The sequence below is a fragment of the Pan paniscus genome, chromosome 20 (genome assembly GCF_029289425.2).
Source record: "Pan paniscus chromosome 20, NHGRI_mPanPan1-v2.0_pri, whole genome shotgun sequence".
Taxonomy (NCBI): Eukaryota; Metazoa; Chordata; class Mammalia; order Primates; family Hominidae; genus Pan; species Pan paniscus.
The window spans coordinates 20,494,137-20,515,144 of NC_073269.2; the positions used below are offsets into that span (position 1 = coordinate 20,494,137).

Sequence of the window (21,008 nt, forward strand, 5' to 3'; positions counted from 1 at the left end):
TGATTGGTTGAAGAAAGGAGGATGAAATCATCAAGATGTGGAAACTGCCTTCTTTGGTGAGTGAGCCCCTCATGGGGGGCTGGCTATGATTCATGACCTTTATTGTGGTAAATGGCACTCAGGAAGCACTTTGGCTTGACTATCAGGCCAAATTTTATCAGCACCATGGGCAAGTTTGCAGGACGACTCGTTCCTGTTTACCCCATGCACCCCAAGGGAAATTGCTGAAGTTTCTGTTTATCTTGGTACAACTAAAGAAGGATGCAAGAATGGACAAACTTTTTTGGCCACTCATTTACTCCTCCCGGTGCTGGGTCTTTACACACCTGGCATGATTTCATGGGCTGGTTCTTATCCACAGGTGACTCTTCCACGTCACTCAGGTTTCTGCTCAAAGGTCACCTCCTGGGGGCCCCCTGCCTGATCACCATGTCCAGAACAGCCCCCTTGGTCCCTTTCTATCTATTCCTGCAGAATAACTGATGCCAGTAGTTTCCCTGATATGCAAAACCTGAAAGAATATCTCAAATGGAGAACTCACATTTCACAATGCTTGAGACGCTGTCTCTAGGGCAGTTAAAGAAGTCTATAATTTTGTGACAGGGTCTATGTGATTCTAAGGCAAGAAGCAGCAAACAGCTATGAGGGAGCAGTCAGAGAACAAGCTGACGTAATGATTAATGCTGCATGTGCTGCAGACTTGGTTCATTTTTTTCCCTCCTCCCTTCTTCCAAGATTAATTTTATAAAGTGTATAGGTGATATGGTTGGGCTGTGTCCCCACCCAAGTCTCCTCTTGAATTGTAGTCCCCACAATCTGCATGTGTCGTGGAAGGTACCCGGGAGGTAATTTAATCATGGGGGTGGTTACTCTCATGCCGTTCTCATGATAGTGAGTAAGTTCTCACAAGATCTGATGGTTTTATAAGGGGCTTTTCCCCCTTTTGCTTGGCACTTCTCGTTGCTGCTGCCATGTGAAGAAGGACATGTTTGCTTCCCCTTCCACCATGATTGTACATTTTCTGAGGCCTCCCCAGCCCTGTGGAACTGTGAGTCAATTAAAACTTTTTCCTTATTAAATTACCCAGTGTCTTTATTAGCAGCATGAAAACAGACTAATACAATAGGGATGGGTCACTGGTGAGGGTGCTGGGGTCAGCTGTTCAGGACCAGCACCACCCAATAGATCCCACCCATGAGGGGTTGATGCCAACTCTTATGGGTCATCTGGACTTTTCTGAAACTTTCCTGGGGCTGTTTTTCTCCAGCTCATCTGATCTCCTGTTGCCTCTGGCAAGGTGCTAGCCAGTCAGTCTAGCTCTGGACATGCCTTGGGAGGCTGGCTATGATTCATGACCTTTATTGTGGTAAATGGCACTCAGGAAGCACTTTGGCTTGACTATCGGGCCAAATTTTATCAGCACCACGGGCAAGTTTGCAGGACGACTCGTTCCTGTTTACCCCATGCACCCCAAGGGAAATTGCTGAAGTTTCTGTTTATCTTGGTACAACTAAAGAAGGATGCAAGAATGGACAAACTTTTTGGCCACTCATTTACTTCTCCCGGTGCTGGGTCTTCACACACCTGGTATGATTTCATGGGCTGGTTCTTATCCACAGGTGACTCTTCCACGTCACTCAGGTTTCTGCTCAAAGGTCACCTCCTGGGGGTCCCCTGCCTGATCACCGTGTCCAGAACGGCCCCCTTGGTCCCGTTCTATCTCATCTCACTCTTGTAATTTCTTTCATCACCATCACCATTGGATTTGGTCTTATGATCTGTTGGCTTCCTCCGTCAGACAAGAACACCAGGTTGGCAGTGTTGACTGAAATTAAGGCTTTGAGGCAGAAATAATTCGATAAAGGTTTATTGGAAGTCAAATGTGAGGATTGATTGGGGAAGACACAGTAACGAAATTGAGCATGCTTTAAAGCCTTTTATACATTGGAATGTTTTTGTGAGAAGGTTTAGGAGAAGGGAGGGGAACTCAAACAGGAGTTGTATGTTTTTCTTCCCCTTCCTTCTTTCCTTCCTTCCTTCCTTTCTCTCTCTCTCTCTCTCTCTTTCTTTCTTTCTTGTTTTGAGACAGGGTCTCACTCTGTCACCCAGGCTGGAGTGCAATGGCACAATCACAGCTCACTGAAGCCTCAACCTCCTGGGCTCAAGCGATCCTCTTGCCTCAGCCTCCCAAGTAGCTAGGACCACAGGTGTGCACCACCAAGCCTGGTTAATTATTTTTTTTTGTAGAGACAGGATCTCCTTTTGTTTCTCAGGCTGGTCTCAAACTCCTGGGCTCAAGCAATCCTCCCACCTCAGCCTCCCAAAATGCTGGGATTACAGGCATGAGCCACTGTGCCTAGCTGGAGTTGTCTTTTTCATTGCAGGGTATAATATAGAGATTATAATTTTGGCTACAAATGACAACATATAGGCTAAAACATTAATATATGTAAAACAATCTGTACAACTTTATGATTTAGAAACAAATTTGTGTCTTTTTCAATGTCAGTAGGTTACATATTAAGCATGTCAACAGTTTGAGGAACTCAGGATAAAATTTGAGGCTGACTATGATTCATGACCTTTATTGTGGTAAATGGCACTGAGAAAGCACTTGGCTTGACTATCAGGCCAAATTTTATCAGCACCATGGGTAGGTGTGCAGGACGGCTGGTTCTGCCAAGCATTATTTTTCATTCAGGGACAGGAGGTAAACCACGAATCATAAGATCTTCCTGGGATGGTTACTTTGGAAGCCTGCCAAAGGTGACTTGTAGATTATTAGTCCTTTGGATAGAAAATCTTTTCAAGGAAGCAGTGATGACCAATCTCTGTTCAGGTTAGAGTAACAGGGGTTATTTATCTTTTGCCATTGGGAAGGCTCATTTGCAAGAAGTCATGTCTTTCCAGGCTGAGGAGATAAATAATTTTGTTATTGCAGGCAGGTGAAATTGTTAGCGACATGGGGCAGGTCATGACTTAAGGCTCTGTGTTTTCTTTTGAATTGCGAGTCATATCTAGTTGTTGGGCAACCATTATTTTGGTCTTAGCTGTTGATGAATAGTTTTAAAATTCTAGAGAATTCAGGTAGAGAGAAAGGTAAATGTTTTAATTTTGTTTATAAAATTGTGTTTTATCCATTTGTTGTAAGACATACATAGTTTAAAAGAAAAAAATTTTTTTATTTTGGAAAACAATATAAAAATAATTAGCATTGTGTTAAATAGAAGCTCATATAAATCATAAGGAATGGTACCAGTTCCTCCTTGTACCTCTGGTAGAATTCAGCTGTGAATCCATCTGGTCCTGGACTCTTTTTGGTTGGTAAGCTATTGATTATTGCCACAATTTCAGAGCCTGTTATGGGTCTATTCAGAGATTCAACTTCTTCCTGGTTAAGTCTTGGGAGGGTGTATGTGTCGAGGAATTTATCCATTTCTTCTAGATTTTCTAGTTTATTTGCGTAGAGGTGTTTGTAGTATTCTCTGATGGTAGTTTGTATTTCTGTGGGATCGGTGGTGATATCCCCTTTATCATTTTTTATTGTGCCTATTTGATTCTTCTCTATTTTTTTCTTTATTAGTCTTGCTAGCGGTCCATCAATTTTGCTGATCCTTTCAAAAAACCAGCTCCTGGATTCATTAATTTTTTGAAGGGTTTTTTGTGTCTCTATTTCCTTCAGTTCTGCTCTGATTTTAGTTATTTCTTGCCTTCTGCTAGCTTTTGAATGTGTTTGCTCTTGCTTTTCTAGTTCTTTTAATTGTGATGTTAAGGTGTCAATTTTGGATCTTTCCTGCTTTCTCTTGTGGGCATTTAGTGCTATAAATTTCCCTCTACACACTGCTTTGAATGTGTCCCAGAGATTCTGGTATGTTGTGTCTTTGTTCTCGTTGGTTTCAAAGAACATCTTTATTTCTGCCTTCATTTCGTTATGTACCCAGTAGTAATTCAGGAGCAGGTTGTTCAGTTTCCATGTAGTTGAGCGGTTTTGAGTGAGTTTCTTAACTCTGAGTTCTAGTTTGATTGCACTGTGGTCTGAGAGACAGTTTGTTATAATTTCTGTTCTTTTACATTTGCTGAGGAGAGCTTTACTTCCAACTATGTGGTCAATTTTGGAATAGGTGTGGTGTGGTGCTGAAAAAAATGTATATTCTGTTGATTTGGGGTGGAGAGTTCTGTAGATGTCTATTAGGTCCACTTGGTGCAGAGCTGAGTTCAATTCCTGGGTATCCTTGTTAACTTTCTGTCTCGTTGATCTGTCTCCAATCAATAGAAAAAGAGGGAATCCTCCCTAACTCATTTTATGAGGCCAGCATCATCCTGATACCAAAGCCGGGCAGAGACACAACCAAAAAAGAGAATTTTAGACCAATATCCTTGATGAACATTGATGCAAAAATCCTCAATAAAATACTGGCAAACCGAATCCAGCAGCACATCAAAAAGCTTATCCACCATGATCAAGTGGGCTTCATCCCTGGGATGCAAGGCTGGTTCAATATACGCAAATCAATAAATGTAATCCAGCATATAAACAGAACCAAAGACAAAAACCACATGATTATCTCAATAGATGCAGAAAAGGCCTTTGACAAAATTCAACAACCCTTCATGCTAAAAACTCTCAATAAATTAGGCAATGATGGGACATATCTCAAAATAATAAGAGCTATCTATGACAAACCCACAGCCAATATCATACTGAATGGGCAAAAACTGGAACCATTCCCTTTGAAAACTGGCACAAGACAGGGATGCCCTCTCTCACCACTCCTATTCAACATAGTGTTGGAAGTTCTGGCCAGGGCAATTAGGCAGAAGAAGGAAATAAAGGGTATTCAATTAGGAAAAGAGGAAGTCAAATTGTCCCTGTTTGCAGATGACATGATTGTATATCTAGAAAACCCCATCGACTCAGCCCCAAATCTCCTTAAGCTGATAAGCAACTTCAGCAAAGTCTCAGGATACAAAATCGATGGACAAAAATCACAAGCATTCTTATACACCAATAACAGACAAACAGAGAGCCAACTCATGAGTGAACTCCCATTCACAACTGCTTCAAAGAGAATGAAATACCTAGGAATCCAACTTACAAGGGATGTGAAGGACCTCTTCAAGGAGAACTACAAACCACTGCTCAATGAAATAAAAGAGGATACAAAGAAATGGAAGAACATTCCATGCTCATGGGTAGGAAGAATCAATATCGTGAAAATGGCCATACTGCCCAAGGTAATTTATAGATTCAGTGCCATCCCCATCAAGCTACCAATGACTTTCTTCACAGAATTGGAAAAAACTACTTTAAAGTTCATATGCAACCAAAAAAGAGCCCGCATCGCCAAGTCAATCCTAAGCCAAAAGAACAAAGCTGGAGGCACCATGCTACCTGACTTCAAACTATACTACAAGGCTACAGTAACCAAAACAGCATGGTACTGGTACCAAAACAGAGATATAGATCAATGGAACAGAACAAAGCCCTCAGAAATAATGCTGCATATCTACAACTATCTGATCTTTGACAAACCTGAGAAAAACAAGCAATGGGGAAAAGATTCCCTATTTATTAAATGGTGCTGGGAAAACTGGCTAGCCTTATGTAGAAACCTGAAACTGGATCCTTTCCTTATACCTTATAAAAAATTAATTCAAGATGGATTAAACGTTAGACCTAAAACCATAAAAACCCTGGAAGAAAACCTAGGCATTACCATTTAAGACATAGGCATGGGCAAGGACTTCATGTCTAAAACACCAAAAGCAATGGCAACAAAAGCCAAAATTGACAAATGGGATCTAATTAAACTAAAGAGCTTCTGCACAGCAAAAGAAACTACTATCAGAGTGAACAGGCAACCTACAAAATGGGAGAAAATTTTCGCAACCTACTCATCTGACACAGGGCTAATATGCAGAATCTACAATGAACTGAAACAAATTTCCAAGAAAAAAACAAACAACCCCATCAAAAAGTGGGTGAAGGGCATGAACAGACACTTCTCAAAAGAAGACATTTATGCAGCCAAAAACACATGAAAAAAATGCTCACCGTCACTGGCCATCAGAGAACTGCGAATCAAAACCACAATGAGATATCATCTCACACCAGTTAGATGGCAATCATTAAAAAGTCAGGAAACAACAGTTGCTGGAGAGGATGTGGAGAAATAAGAACACTTTTACACTGTTGGTGGGACTGTAAACTAGTTCAACCATTGTGGAAGTCAGTGTGGCGATTCCTCAGGGACCTAGAACTAGAAATACCATTTGACCCAGCCATCCCATTACTGGGTATATACCCAAAGGACTATAAATCATCCTGCTATAAAGACACATGCACACGTATGTTTATTGCGGCACTATTCACAATAGCAAAGACTTGGAACCAACCCAAATGTCCAACAATGATAGACTGGATTAAGAAAATGTGGCACATATACACCATGGAATACTATGCAGCCAGAAAAAATGATGAGTTCATGTCCTTTGTAGGGACATGGATGAAATTGGAAATCATCATTCTCAGTAAACTATCATTAAGGACAAAAAACCAAACACCGCATGTTCTCATTCATAGGTGGGAGTTGAACAATGAGAACACATGGACACAGGAAGGGGAACATCACACTCTGGGGACTGTTGTGGGGTGGGGGGAGGGGGGAGGGATAGCTTTAGGAGATATACCTAATGCTAAATGACAAGTTAATGGGTGCAGCACACCAGCATGGCACATATATACATATGTAACTAACCTGCACATTGTGCACATGTACCCTAAAACTTAAAGTATAATAATAATAAAATTAAAAAAAAAGTCAGGAAACAACAACAACAACAAAAAGAAGGTCATATAAATCATTTTAGTCTTTTATCATTTCAGTCTCCTATAATTTTTGTTGTGTTTGATGTTGGGTTAATAATCTTTATGCATAAGTTTTTATTGGAGTTTTGAACGTTTTTATTTAGTCTATAGATCATTAAATTATTAGAAATCTGTGTTGTAGAGTCTTTTATAAGAAAAGTAATTTTGGACTGGGTGCAGTGACTCATGCCTGTAATCCCAGCACTTTGGGAGGCCAAGGCAGATGGATCAATTCAGGCCAGGAGTTCCAGACCAGCCTGGCCAACATGGTGAAACCCCGTCTCTACTAAAAATATAAAAATTAGCCAGGGGTGGTGGTGTGCACCTGTAGTCTGAGCTACTAGGGAGGCTGAGGCAGGAGAATCGCTTGAACCTGGGAGGTGGAGGTTGCAGTGATCATGCCACTGTACTCCAGCCTGGGAAACAGAATGAGACTCTGTCTCAAAAAAAAAAAAAAAGTAATTTTATGCTAGAGTTGGTTGCAAATGTTTTTGGGCCAGGCATGGTGGCTCATGCCTGTAATCCCGGCATTTTGGGAGGCCAAGGCGGATGGATCACCTGAGGTCAGGAGTTTGAGACTAGCCTGGGCCACATGGCAAAACTCCATCTCTACGAAAAATACAAAAATTAGCTGGGCATGGTGGCGGGGACCTGTACTCCCAGCTACTTGGGAGGCTGAGGTAGGAGAATCGCTTGAACCTGGAAGGTGGAGGTTGCAGTGAGCTGAGATTTCGCCACTGCGCTCTAGCCTGGGCAACAGAGTGAGTGAGACTCCTTCTCCAAAAAAAAAAAAAAGATAATGACCAGAATTATCACTGGCAACAGCATCACATCAGAATCATCAGACTTTTATAAATTTTGCATAATCTTTAGGATATTTATAACATTTATATAAATCTAATTTTAGAAAGTATTAACATAATTAAAATTATGACTGCAAATATATTCGATATTTATAAATTTAAATAATTTTTGGAACATTTATATCAATAACATATTTATAAACATGACTGAAAGATCTAGTATTATTTATCATTTGACAACATTTTTAATATAATTTTTCAAATCTAATTATTTAATCTATAAAGACTTATTTTAGGATTTTGATCTTGGAGAAACCTGTAAAAGATAAAAAGATCTAAACACCTTGTCAAATTAGAGTCATAGGCCAGGCATGGGGGCTCACATCTGCAATCCCAGCACTTTAGGAGGCCAAGGCCGGCGGGTCGTTTGAGCTGAGGAGTTTAAGACCAGCCTGGGCAACATGGTGAAACACCATCTTTACAAAAAATTCAAAAATTAGCCGGGTGTGGTAGTGCACACCAGTAGTCCCAGCTACTCAGCAGGCTGAGGTGGGAGGATTGCTTGAGCCCAGGAGGTTGAGGTTGCAGGGAGCCAAGATTGTGCCACTGAACTCCAGCCTGGGCAACAGACCAAGACCCTGTGTCAAAAACACCAAAAAAAAAAAAAAAAAAAAAAAAAAAAAGAAAACAAATTAAAATCACAGGTCATTGTAAAATAATATTTATTTAACTAGAGTGATGATCAAAATACTTTACAAGCAATAGAGAAAATTATATGGATGTGAAAATCTTAACTGTTTTATTTTATTTAATTAATTAATTTATTTTTGAGACAGGGTTTTGTTCTGTCACCCAGGCTGGAGTGCAGTGGTGCAACCATAGCTCACTGTAGCCTTGACCTCCTGGGCTCAATCTATCCCATTGCTTCAGCTTCCCGAGTAGCTGGGACTACAGATTTACGTCCCCACACCCAGCTTTTTTTGGTTTGTTTTGGAGAGACGGGGTTTCCCTATGTTGCCCAGGCTAATCTTGAACTCTTGAGCTCAAGCAATCCACCTGCCTCGGCCTCCCAGGGTGCTAGGATTATAGGCGTGAGCCACCAGGCCTGTCCTAACTCTTTTGCAGCTTAGTCTTAGTAAGTAATTAAAAATGTGATAAAGATAACACAGAAATTATTTCAATAACATGTAAACTTTTTGTTTTTAAGGCCAATGACCAAAATGTAAAGACAAACCTCTTGTAGTGTGACTGTGGTTTTTTTTTTTTTTTGAGACAGAATTTTGCACTGTCACCCAGGCTGGAGTGCAGTGGCGCCATCTTGGCTCACTGCAACCTCTGCCTCCCGGGTTCAAGTGATTCTCCCGCCTCAGCCTCCCTAGTAATTGAGATTACAGGCATGTGCTACCACATCAGGCTAATTTGTTTTTGTATTTTTAGTAGAGATGGGGTTTCACCAAGTTGGCCAGGCTAGTCTGGAACTCCCGACCTCAGATGATCCACCCACCTTGGCCTCCCAAAGTGCTGGAATTACAGGTGTGAGCCACTGTGCCTGGCCTGAATTTTTATTTTTAGTAACCTTAAATTTTAGTGGAAACTTAGAAAGTAAGATCTTGAGTTGTCTGTCACAAATTAGTATGTTAAAGAGATGAGCTACTTTATAATGTTTAGAAACATGTTTTTTTATAATATAGTTTTTTCTTTTCTTTAACTTTTATTTTAGGTTCAGGCGTACATGTGCAGGTTTGCTACACAGGTAAATGGCACGTTGCAGGAGTTTGGTGTACAGATTATTTGATCACTAAGGTAATACACATAGTACCCAGTTGGTAGTTTTTGGTCCTCACCTTGCTTCCCACCCTCCACTCTCAAGTAGGCCTTGGTGGTGTTGTTCCCTTCTTTGTGTTTATATGTCCTCAATGTTTAGCTCTTATTTATAAGTGAGAACACACAGTATTTGCTTTTCTGTTCCTGTGTTAGTTTGCTTAGGATAATGGCCTCCAGCTCCATCCTTGTTGTTGCAAAGGACATGGTCTCATTCTTTTTTTATGGCTGCATAGTATTCCATGGTGTATATGTACCACATGTTCTTGATCCAGTTGATGGACATTTAGGTTGATTCCATGTATTTGCTATTGTGACTAGTGCTGCAATGAACATACATGTGCATGTGTCTCTATGGTAGAACAATTTCTATTCCTTTGGGTATATACCCAATAATGGGATTGCTGGGTCAAATGGTAATTCTGTTTTAAGTCCGTTGAGAAATTGTCAAACTGCTTCCCACAATGCCTGAACTAATTTACATCCCCACAAGCAGTGTATAAGCATTTCCTTTTCTCCATAACCTCTCCAGCATGTTATTACTATATATATAATTTTTACTTTTTAATCATAGTCATTCTGACTGGTGTGAGATGGTATCTCATTGTGGTTTTGATTTGCATTTCTCTAATGATGAGTGATGTTGAGCATTTTGTTGTATGCTTTTTGGATACGTGTATGCCTTCTTTTGAAAACTGTCTGTTCATATCTTTTGCCTACTTTTTTAATGAGGTTGCTTGTTTTTTCCTTGTAAATTTAAGTTTCTTATAGATTCTTGGTATTAGACCTTTGTCAGATGCATAGTTTGCAAATATTTTCTCCCATTCTGTAGGTTGTCTGTTTACTTTGTTGATGGCTTATTTTGCTGTGCAGAAGCTCTTTAGTTTAATTAGGTCTCATTTATTGATTTTTGTTTTTGCTTTGTTACAATTGCTTTTGGCGTCTTCATCATGAAATCTTTGCCAGTCCTATTTCCAGAATGGCATATCCTAGATTATCTTTCAGAGTTTTTACAGTTTTTGGTTTTACAATTAAGTCTTTAATCTATCTTGGGTTAATTTTTGTGTATGGTATAAGGAAGGGGTCCAGTTTCAGTCTTCTGCATATGACTAGCCAGTTATCTCAACACCACTTATTGAATAGAGAGTCCTTTTTCCATTGCTTGTTTTGTCAGCTTTGTCAAAGATCAGATGGTTGTAGGTGTGTGAACTTGTTTCTTGGCTCTCTATTCTGTTCCATTGGTCTATAGGTTTGTATTTGTACCAGTACCATGCTGTTTTGGTTACTGTAGCCCTGTAGTATAGTTGGGTAATGTGATGCTTCCAGCTTTGTTCTTTTTGCTTAGGATTGCCTTGGCTGCTCAGGCTATATTTTGTTTCCATATGAATTTTAAAATAGTTTTTTCTAATTCTGTGAACAATGTCATTGGTAGTTTGATAGGAATAGCATTGAATTTGTAAATTGCTTTGAGCAGTATGGCCATTTTAACAATATCGATTCTTCATATTCATGAACATGGAATGTTTTTCCGTTTGCTTGTGTCATTTCTGATTTCTCTGAGCAGTGTTTTGTAACTCTAGTTGTAGAGGTCTTTCACCTCCTTGGTTAACAGTATTCTTAGTTATTGGGCCAGGCGCGGTGGCTCACGCCTGTAATCCCAGCACTTTGGGAGGCCGAGGCAGGCGGATCACGAGGTCAGGAAATCGAGACTATGCTGGCTAACACGGTGAAACCCTGTCTCTACTAAAAATACAAAAAATTAGCTGGGTGTGGTGGCGGGCGCCTATAGTCCCAGCTACTGGGGAGGCTGAGGCAGGAGAATGGCGTGAACCTGGGAGGCGGAGCTTGCAGTAAACCGAGATCGCGCCACTGCACTCCAGCCTGGGTGACAGAGCGAGACTCTGTCTCAAAAACGAAAACAAAAAAACGGTATTCTTAGTTATTTTATTCTTTTGTGGCTATTGTGAATGGGGTTGCATTCTTGATCTGGCTTTCAGCTTGGACATAATTTTTTCTTAATTAGAAATGACCCAGATGTTTAATGAGTATCTATTATTTAATTTAACATAACTTTAAGATTTTGAATTACACAAAAAGTTTTTAATAAGCATTTATCTCATTTACGCTTACCCAATTTATTTATTTTTAATAGGTTGACTAGACTATTTATGAGAACTTAGATATTAGACAAAGTCATTATCAAAAGTTATGTATGGTTATGTTAAACATTTTTATAGCCTGTGATTATCAGGTGTTCACCCGAGTGAGAAACTTAAATTAAAATATGGGTATTTTGTCAACAACTCAGAAGATTTAGCTGTTTTTATTAAGCTAACAATATTAAATGTCTTATTTATTAAAATTACACAAACAAAGATCATTTGGTTTTGACCAGATTTATAGTCTTATAACCTTTGTGTCAAACCCAGGCACCTTAAAATATCTAGTGGAGAGAAATACAAAACTTTCTGACCAGTAAACTCAGACAAAAATGTACGTTGACAATTTTAAAGACATTTAAATGTTTCTCTTATCAATAATTTGAACACCAACTTATTTATTAAAGACTTCTTTAAGTCATATAAACTTGGAACACACTTGGGTTTAGTAATTTATGAGCACTCATCTATTTAGAAGTCAGTTTTGTAGCATATAGATACAACATATAACAATATATGTACATATATTTAAACACATCTAAACGAACATATACACACACATAAAGACTTTATAGTATTTATTTTAGAATTTTAGTCATGAGAGAGTAGCATAAACTTACTAGTTTATAAAAGACAGTTGGATCCATATTACATCTGACAAAATTGGAACTTGTTTACATGGCTTAAACTTTATTTGTCTCAACAGATAACTTAATGAAGGCTGTGGATCAAAATTTTGGGTAAAGCAATTCTTATGGCAGTTTGATTTTAAAAACATCTTCTGCCCCCTTTTTCTTTAGTTCTAAATGAGCTTAGGGTTAACATTTTAATGTTTATATTTTAGTTAGAACTGGCTGAATTGTTAAAAACACACACACACACACACACACAAAATCTCTACGTAATTTTGCATTAGCAATACCATAAACAGTGAGCTTTATCTCAATACCAGTAGAAAAGTTAGCAGATTTAAAGTGGGCAGAAAAAAAAACAGAGAACTTAGAAGGCTCTGTGTGCTAACTCTAAAGTTATAAGTTGACCATCTGAGCTCTGAATTCCTTTTCTTTTTTTCCAGCAGGAGTCTTGCTCTGTCACCCAGGCTGGAGTGCAGTGGCACGATCTTGGCTAACTGCAACCTCCGCCTCCTGGGATCAAGTGACACTCCTGCCTCAGCTTCTCAAGTAGCTGGGACTACAGGTGTGTACCACCACACCCGGCTAATTTGTGTATTTTTATTAGAGATGGAGTTTTGCCAAGTTGGCCAGGCTGGTTTCAAACTCCTGACCTCAAGTGATCCACCCGCCTCGTCCTCCCAAAGTCCTGTGATTACAGGCTTCAGCCACCTCGCCCGGCCCCTGAATTGTTTTAGTGTAATCTGTCCATCAATTTAAAATGTACAGAAGAACCAGCCATGATACATAGCCAGCTGTAGTCTCAAAAAAACCTGGCATATATTAATGTTTGAGAATTTTATTTTGTTTCTTAATCTCCCAGTTTAGAAAAAAATTTTTGAATCTGCATTTTTAAATCTTGTTTCATTTTCTTTTTGTAGTTGTTCCATTTACTCTTTTCGTTTTACATTTATATATATTTTCCCCTTTTGAGGGAAGGAAATGTGTGCATTGTGAACTCCTAAAAATCTCTGCCTAAGAGATATATGGGAGCTGAGTGAACAAGGAAAAAGGGATGAACTCATATTGTTTCCGGAACCAAACTGGGTCTGGCTGCGTTTTCTTGAGGCCCGATAAGGAGAAGCAGACAAACTAGGAAAGAAAGGAATTTATTACTGTAACCAGACACACGGAGAAGGCCAGAGATAATTCAAACAGACCAACTCAAAGTGTTAGAATTTTCTTAGTGCTTACATAGGTTGGGGTTATGTGCCTATCTGCTGTATATCATTCACCTAAGTCTACTGGTAACTAATTTTGTTTCAACTAGAAGGTCAGAGGCAAAAAATGCTGGCTAAGTCTGATTAAAAGGGTCCTAGTGCCTTCAAGGCCTGTCTACTGTGGTACTGGAGTGACTATTTCTTTTTCTTTCTTTTCTTTTTTTTTTTTTGAGACGGAGTCTCACTCTGTCGCCCAGGCTGGAGTGCAGTGGCACAATCTCGGCTCACTGCAACCTCTGCCTCCTGCGTTCTAGTGATTCTCCCGCCTCTGCCTCCTGGGTAGCTGGGATTACAAGCGTGTGCCACCATGCCGGGCTAATTTTGTATTTTTAGTAGAGATGGGGGTTTCACCATGTTGGCCAGGCTGGTTTTGAACTCCTGACCTCCGGTGATCCGCCTGCCTCAGCCTCCCAAAATGCTGGGATTACAGGTGTGAGTCATCGCGCCTGGCCTGGAGTGATTATTTCTATCTTATCTCCTTTACAGCTTGACCCAGAGAGCTGCCTTAGACTCTCCAATGAATCTATTCAAACAGCTGCCTGTTACCTTGACTTGTCTCAGATTCTGTTACCCGAGATGGGTCCTGGCACTAGGAATGTAAGACTGTCTCTATTATTTTGACTTGTTCCAGGTTAGGGAGAAGCCTGTGCAAGGCTCCTACTGACCATATGTTTCATTTCTAGCTTTGATGTCTGGGCACCTATTTCCCTAGTTTGGACTATTTGCTCAATTTTTAAGGCAGCTCTGTGGAAATCTGTTTGTGTAACACAAGCGCTATGCAGGCCTGTCTGTGTGACTGTCATGTAGGCCTGGTTGTGTGGTTGTCAGGGAGAACTCTCCTGCCACAATAGCACAGGGGGTAAGAGGAGGGGAAACAGTTGGAGGTTTAGAAGCTTGTAAGTCCCATTGAAAGTCTCTCATTTAATTTTTCTGGTTCTAAGACTAGCAACTTTTTCTTTTTCTTTTTTTTTCTTTTTTTTTTTTCCTCAGGGGAGTCTCGCTCTATCGCCCAGGCTGGAGTGCAGTGGCGCTACCTCGGCTTACTGCAAGCTCCGCCTCCTGGGTTCACGCCATTCTCCTGCCTCAGCCTCCGGGGCAGCTGGGACTACGGGCACCTGCCACCACGCCCGGCTAATTTTTTTTTGTATTTTTAGTAGAGACAGGGTTTCACCGTGTTAGCCAGGTTGGTCTCGATCTCCCGACCTCATAATCCGCCTCCCTCGGCCACCCAAAGTGCTGGGATTACAGGCGTGAGCCACCGCAGCCGGCCAAGACTAGCATCTTTTTTAATTGCCCACACAAACAAATCACTTAAGGCATTTCAAAAAGATCTCCATTTCAGCTATTGTTGCTTATAACCATTGTGGGTTAGGCAGGACCACTTACCTCAGCACTTGTAAATATGAAGACTTTTAAAAATAACTTTTCATGGCTGGGTGCAGTTGTGTCCAGAATTGGTGGGTTCTTGGTCTCACTGACTTCAAGAATGAAGCCGCGGACCCTCGCGGTGAGTGCTACAGCTCTTAAGGTGGCGCGTCTGGAGTTTGTCCCTTCTGATGTTCAGCTGTGTTTGGAGTTTCTTCCTTCTGGTGGGTTCGTGGTCTCGCTGGCTCAGGAGTGAAGCTGCAGACCTTCGCGATGAGTGTTACAGCTCTTAAGATGGCGCGTCTGGAGTTGTTCCTTCCTCCCAGTGGGCTCGTGGTCTCGCTGGCTTCAGGAGTGAAGCTGCAAACCTTTGCGCTGAGTGTTACAGCTCATAAAAGCAGTGTGGACCTAAAGAGCCAGCAGTAGCAAGATTTATTGCAAAGAGCGAAAGAACAAAGCTTCCACAGTGTGGAAGGGGACCCCAGTGGGTTGCCAAGGCTGGCTCGGGCAGCCTGCTTTTATTCTCTTATCTGGCCCCACCCACATCCTGCTGATTGGTAGAGCCCAGTGGTCTGTTTTGACAGGGTGCTGATTGGTGTATTTACAATCCCTGAGCTAGATACAAAGGTTCTCCACGTCCCCATCAGATTAGTTAGATACAGAGTATGGACACAGAGGTTCTCCAAGGCCCCACCAGAGCAGCTAGATACCAAGTGTCGATTGGTGCATTCACAAACCCTGAGCTAGACACAGGGTGCTGATTGGTGTGTTTACAAACCTTGAGCTAGATACAGAGTGCCGATTGGTGTATTTACAATCCCTGAGCTAGACAAAGGTTCCCCACGGCCCCACCAGAGCAGCTAGATACAGAGTGTCGATTGGTGGATTCACAAACCCTGAGCTAGACACAGGGTGCTGATTGGTGTTTACAAACCTTGAGCTAGATACAGAGTGCTGATTGGTGTATTTACAATCCCTGAGCTAGACATAAAGGTTCTCCAAGGCCCCACCTGACTCAGAGGCCCAGCTGGCTTCACCCAGTGGATCCCGCACTGGGGCTGCAGGTGGAGCTGCTTGCCAGTCCCGCGCCATGTGCTCGCACTCCTCAGCCCTTGGGTGGTCATGGGACTGGGCGCCCTGGAGCAGGGGGTGGTGCTCGTCAGGGAGGCTTGGGCTGCACAGGAACCCACGGAGACGGGGGAAGGCTCAGGCATGGCGTGCTGCAGTCCCGCGAGGCCTGCCTCGCAGGAAGGCAGCTAAGGCCTGGTGAGAAATTGAGCGCAGCGCCGGTGGGCTGGCACTACTGGGGGACGTAGTACAGCCTACGCAGCCGCTGGCCCGGGTGCTAAGTCCCTCATTGCCCGGGGCCGGCAGGGACAGCCGGCTGCTCCCAGTGCCGGGCCCGCCAAGCCCACGCCCACCTGGATCTCCACCTGGCCTGCAAGCGCCGCGCGCAGCCCTGGTTCCCGCTCGCGCCTCTCCCTCCACACCTCCCTGCAAGCTGAGGGAGTGGGCTCCGGCCTTGGCCAGCCCAGAAAGGGGCTCCCACAGTGCAACGGTGGGCTGAAGGGCTCCTCAAGTGCTGCCAAAGTGGGAGCCCAGGCAGAGGAGGCGCTGGGAGCGAGTGAGGGCTGTTGGGACTGCCAGCACGCTGTCACCTCTCACAGTGGCTCACGTCTGTAATCCCAGCACTTTGGGAAGCCGAGGGAGGCGGATCACCTGAGGTCAGGAGTTCGTGACCAGCCTGGCCAACATGGTGAAACCCTGTCTCTACTAAAAATACAAAAAAACCCAACAACAACAACAACAACAACAAACTAGCTGGGCGTGATGGTGGGCATCTGTAGTCCCAGGTACTCGGGAGGCTGGGATGCTGAGGCTGGAGAATCGCTTGAACCCTGGAGGTGGAGGTTGCAGTGAGCTGAGATTGCGTCATTGCACTCCAGCCTGGGTGACAAGCGTGAAACTCCGTCTCAAAACAAACAAACAAACAAACAACTTTCTCCATAACTTTTACGTATAAACACTGGCTGATGTACAGTCAGTCTTAACAGGACCCATTTCCCATCCTGGTTGTTTTGAGTGAGACAAGCTATGTTGTGGAGCAAGAGTGTCCTAATGTGATCAAAAAATGATAAAATGAAGGAAAGTTTGTCTCTCCCCAACCCCCTAGAGAAACCATTCACAAAGATCCTATTTTACCCTGCCCTAGAATTCAACAAAAACCCTTACCTTAAATTTCTAGCAGTAGCTCTTATTCTGAGAACATCACTGCACTTCCTAGCCAAGGGGGAAAGCAGCTTCAATAAGGCAGAACTTTGCCTAAAACAGGAAGTTGGTTGATTTCAGGAGAAACTTATCTGTTGCATCCAGCAGGGGCATCCCAGTTGGGGGAACACGATGGATTCCGTGCATGAAGGTTGAAACCTGCTCAGGAAGGTCCAGGGTGACCAGGGAGGCCACTCTGAAACACTGATGACTACATCATTTTGTGGACTGAAATTAAAGCTGCCGAGGCAGAAATACTTTATAAGGGTTTATTTGAAGCCAAAGGTGAGGATCAACCCAGAAAGATGCACCAACACATTTGGATGTGTGCCAGAATCTTTTACAATTTGGAATGTTTTTATAAGAAAGTTTAGGAGAAGAGAAGGGAACTTCTTATATCAGAATTGTCTGTTTTTATTGGAGGGTATAATGCAGAGGTCACAATGATTAGATACAGGTTATAACATACAGGCTAAAACATTTTGTATGTAAAACCATCAGTGAAACTTTATAAGAGAGGGCACAGTGGCTTATGCCTGTAATCCCAGCACTTTGGGAGGTTGAGACGGGCAGATCACTTGAGGAGAAGCTCATCACTCCTGAGGCCAGTAGTTCGAGACCAGCCTAGCCATATGGTGAAACTCTGTCTCTACTAAAAATACAAAAATTAGCTGGGCATGGTGGCACATGCCTGTGATCCCAACAACTCGAGAGGCTGAGGCAGGAAAGTTGCTTGAACCTAGGAGATGGAGGTTGCAGTAAGATGAGATTGCGCCACTGCACTCCAGCCTGGGTGACAGAGTAAGACCCTGTCTCAAAAAAAAAAAAAAAAGAAAAGAAAAGAAAAGAAAAACTTTATGATTTATAAATATATCAGCAAAACTTCATGGTTTAGAAACAAAGGATTGTGCTTTTCCATATCAGTGGAAAATCAGAACAACAATTGGAAGAACTCATAAGATCTGAGTAATTAAAGATAAAATTTGAGAAACTCACAAGACTCTTTACTCAGGAACAGGATGTAACCCATGCATCAAGAGATCTTTTCCGGGGGCTAATTGGGGAGCCTGCCAAATGTGACTGGTAGGTTATCAGCAGAGACCACGTCTGTCTTGTTCAACCTGTGTCCCAGGTCCTAGCACCATGCCTGCTACCATTTAAGTGTTCATGTGAAGTTTGTTGTTGAGAAACTAATTACCTAAAAGTTAGAACTTGACCTCTCCATTTTACCGAGGAGGCTATGAGACTCAGAGGGTTACACAGCTAGTGAGTGGCAGAGCCTGGACTTGAACTCAGTTGTGCTGAAGCCAGAATGTGTTCCTTCCTGAGCATTCAAGGACAGGGAAGGTGAAACTCCAGCTAGCGGGCAGCCCGTGTGCTTGTTCTAGGGAGACCGCAGGCCGATTCCTGGGAGCTGGGTCTTCATGGTGACACAGTAAGAACAACTAACCTATTGGCTGGGCGCAGTGGCTCACGCCTGTAATCCCAGCACTTTGGGAGGCCGAGGTGGTCGGATCACTTGAGGTCAGGAGTTCGAGACCAGCCTGGCCAATATGGTGAAACCCTGTCTCTACTAAAAATACAAAAATTAGCTGGGTGTGGTGGCTCATGCCTGTAATCTCAGCTGCTCGGGAGGCTGAGGTAGGATAATCGCTTGAACCTGGTGGGGCGGAGGTTGCAGTGAGCCGAGATTGGCACCATTGCCCTCCAGCCTGGGTGACAAAGTGAGACTCAGTCTCAAAAAACAAAGCAAAGCAAAACAAAACAAAACGAAACAGAACCACTCACCTATGTTGTGGATCAACTGTGTCCCCACTGTACCAAATCCTTATTTATTTAAAAAAATTTGCTTTGGACCCTTTTCACAAGATGGCGCTGAAAGCGAAGAAGGAAGCTCCTGCCCCTCCTAAAGCCGAAGCCAAAGCGAAGGCTTTAAAGGCCAAGAAGGCAGTGTTGAAAGGTGTCCACAGCCACAAAAAGAAGATCCACACATCACCCACCTTCCGGCGGCCGAAGACACTGCGACTCCGGAGACAGCCCAAATATCCTCGGAAGAGCGCTCCCAGGAGAAACAAGCTTGACCACTATGCTATCATCAAGTTTCCGCTGACCACTGAGTCTGCCATGAAGAAGATAGAAGAAAACAACACACTTGTGTTCATTGTGGATGTTAAAGCCAACAAGCACCAGATCAAACAGGCTGTGGAGAAGCTCTATGACATTGATGTGGCCAAGGTCAACACCCTGATTTGGCCTGATGGGGAGAAGAAGGTATATGTTCGACTGGCTCCTGATTACGATGCTTTGGATGTTGCCAACAAAATTGGGATTATCTAAACTGAGTGCAGCTGCCTAATTCTGAATATATATATATATATATATCTTTTCACCATATACATGCCTCTCTGTCAATTTCTGGTTGGGCTGGGAGGCCACACACAGACACTGACATGACAGGGCTTAGGCAAGACTCCTGTTCTACTTATCCTTTTGAAATATTCACCCTGCCACTCCACCATGTGTGATCACTCCAGAGATCTTTGTGACTAGAGTTAGTGTCCTAGGAAAACCAGAACTTGGAACTTGCCTCCATGGTTGAGGGTAACAAGAAGCTGTACAAGAACCCCTTTTATCCCTGGAATAGGCTGTGTATGAAACCAATGCCCAGAGTTTGAAGGGCGTTAGCATACATTTCAGGGGAGTGTGGATTGGCTGGCTTTCTGGTAGCATTTTGTCCTCACACACCCATCTACTATGTCCAACCGGTCTGTCTGCTTCCCTCACCCCTTGCCCAATAAAGGACAAAGACTTCAGAGGAAAAAAAAATTTGTTTTAATTATTACATTTATAGCAGCCCAGCTTGAAAAATGAAGCAACAGAGACATGTAGAAAGTTAAAAGGTTTCTACTCCAATTGTAATTTCTCCAATTCCATCGTGGTATGTGCATTCTTCTGGATTTTTTTCAATGTGCGTACACATGTGTACATACAGACACACACACATACACTCATAGATTTTTTATATTGATGGGACCATTACTCACATCTTTAATTTGGAACTTATTCTCTGCTCTCTCTCCCTGTGTCTGATAGAATGCTGGCAATGCTTTGTGATGCTTTAGGAGACACATTTGTCAGATGTGATGACTTAGGCTTAGGAATTGATGGGTGGTGACTGAGGCTGGTCACTCTGTGGTCTGGTGCACTTTCCCACTGCCTCACTCTGGGTAGGGGTGGAAGGGCCCCTGCAGAGAAGCACCAGCTTCTGTTTTCCCATGAGTGACTCCTCTCCCTCCAATACTCACTAGGGGACTTTCCATAAGCCAGGCTGTGTGATTTGGCCCCTGAGATATTCCTGGTTGGATGAGAAATCTTGGGGAGACTCCAGCCTTCTCAGGCACAAAACTCCCAGAGTAGAGAGCTCCCTCTGGACTATCACTCCTGCCCTTGGCCTCAATTTCCTGTTCTGCTACCTGGTCCAGGAATCAGGACCTCAGTGATGAACCTTGGCTTCTCCCAGGCTGCAGAGTCCTGCTGGGGTGTGAGTCCTTGCTCATGGCTCATGAAAGTTCAACATATGCTTATGGCTTCAATATTGGGCCAGATTTCGCTTCCCACCTTGGCCTTCCCAAGGATGAATTGTGTGGTCCCACGTGTTGGTGATCTCAGCATGAACTGCAAAGGAACAAGAACTCATGTGCATTTTTGCGCAGCCTGGGTGCCGCATCCCATGGCTGCCCTTGGAGGGTCTCCCTCTTCATTCATGTCTCTGCTAAAAGGTCACCTCCTCCTGGAAGCCCTCCCTGATTCTCTGATTTATTGGATTGTCTGAT

At 42.8% G+C, this 21,008-nt stretch overlaps 1 protein-coding gene across 1 annotated transcript; it reads left to right on the forward strand.

Moving 5' to 3' along the window:
- Window positions 1-19,035: 19,035 nt before the first annotated feature.
- LOC100970872 (large ribosomal subunit protein uL23-like) lies at window positions 19,036-19,625 on the forward strand. Its single transcript, XM_034944930.3, has one exon. The coding sequence runs from the start codon at window positions 19,045-19,047 to the stop codon at window positions 19,510-19,512; it is 468 nt and encodes a 155-aa protein (XP_034800821.1). The 5' UTR covers window positions 19,036-19,044; the 3' UTR covers window positions 19,513-19,625.
- Window positions 19,626-21,008: the final 1,383 nt, after the last annotated feature.

Bases quoted from the DNA above. Each gene is read 5' to 3' on its own strand.
- LOC100970872 (XM_034944930.3), top strand. From the start codon at position 19,045: ATGGCGCTGAAAGCGAAGAAGGAAGCTCCTGCCCCTCCTAAAGCCGAA.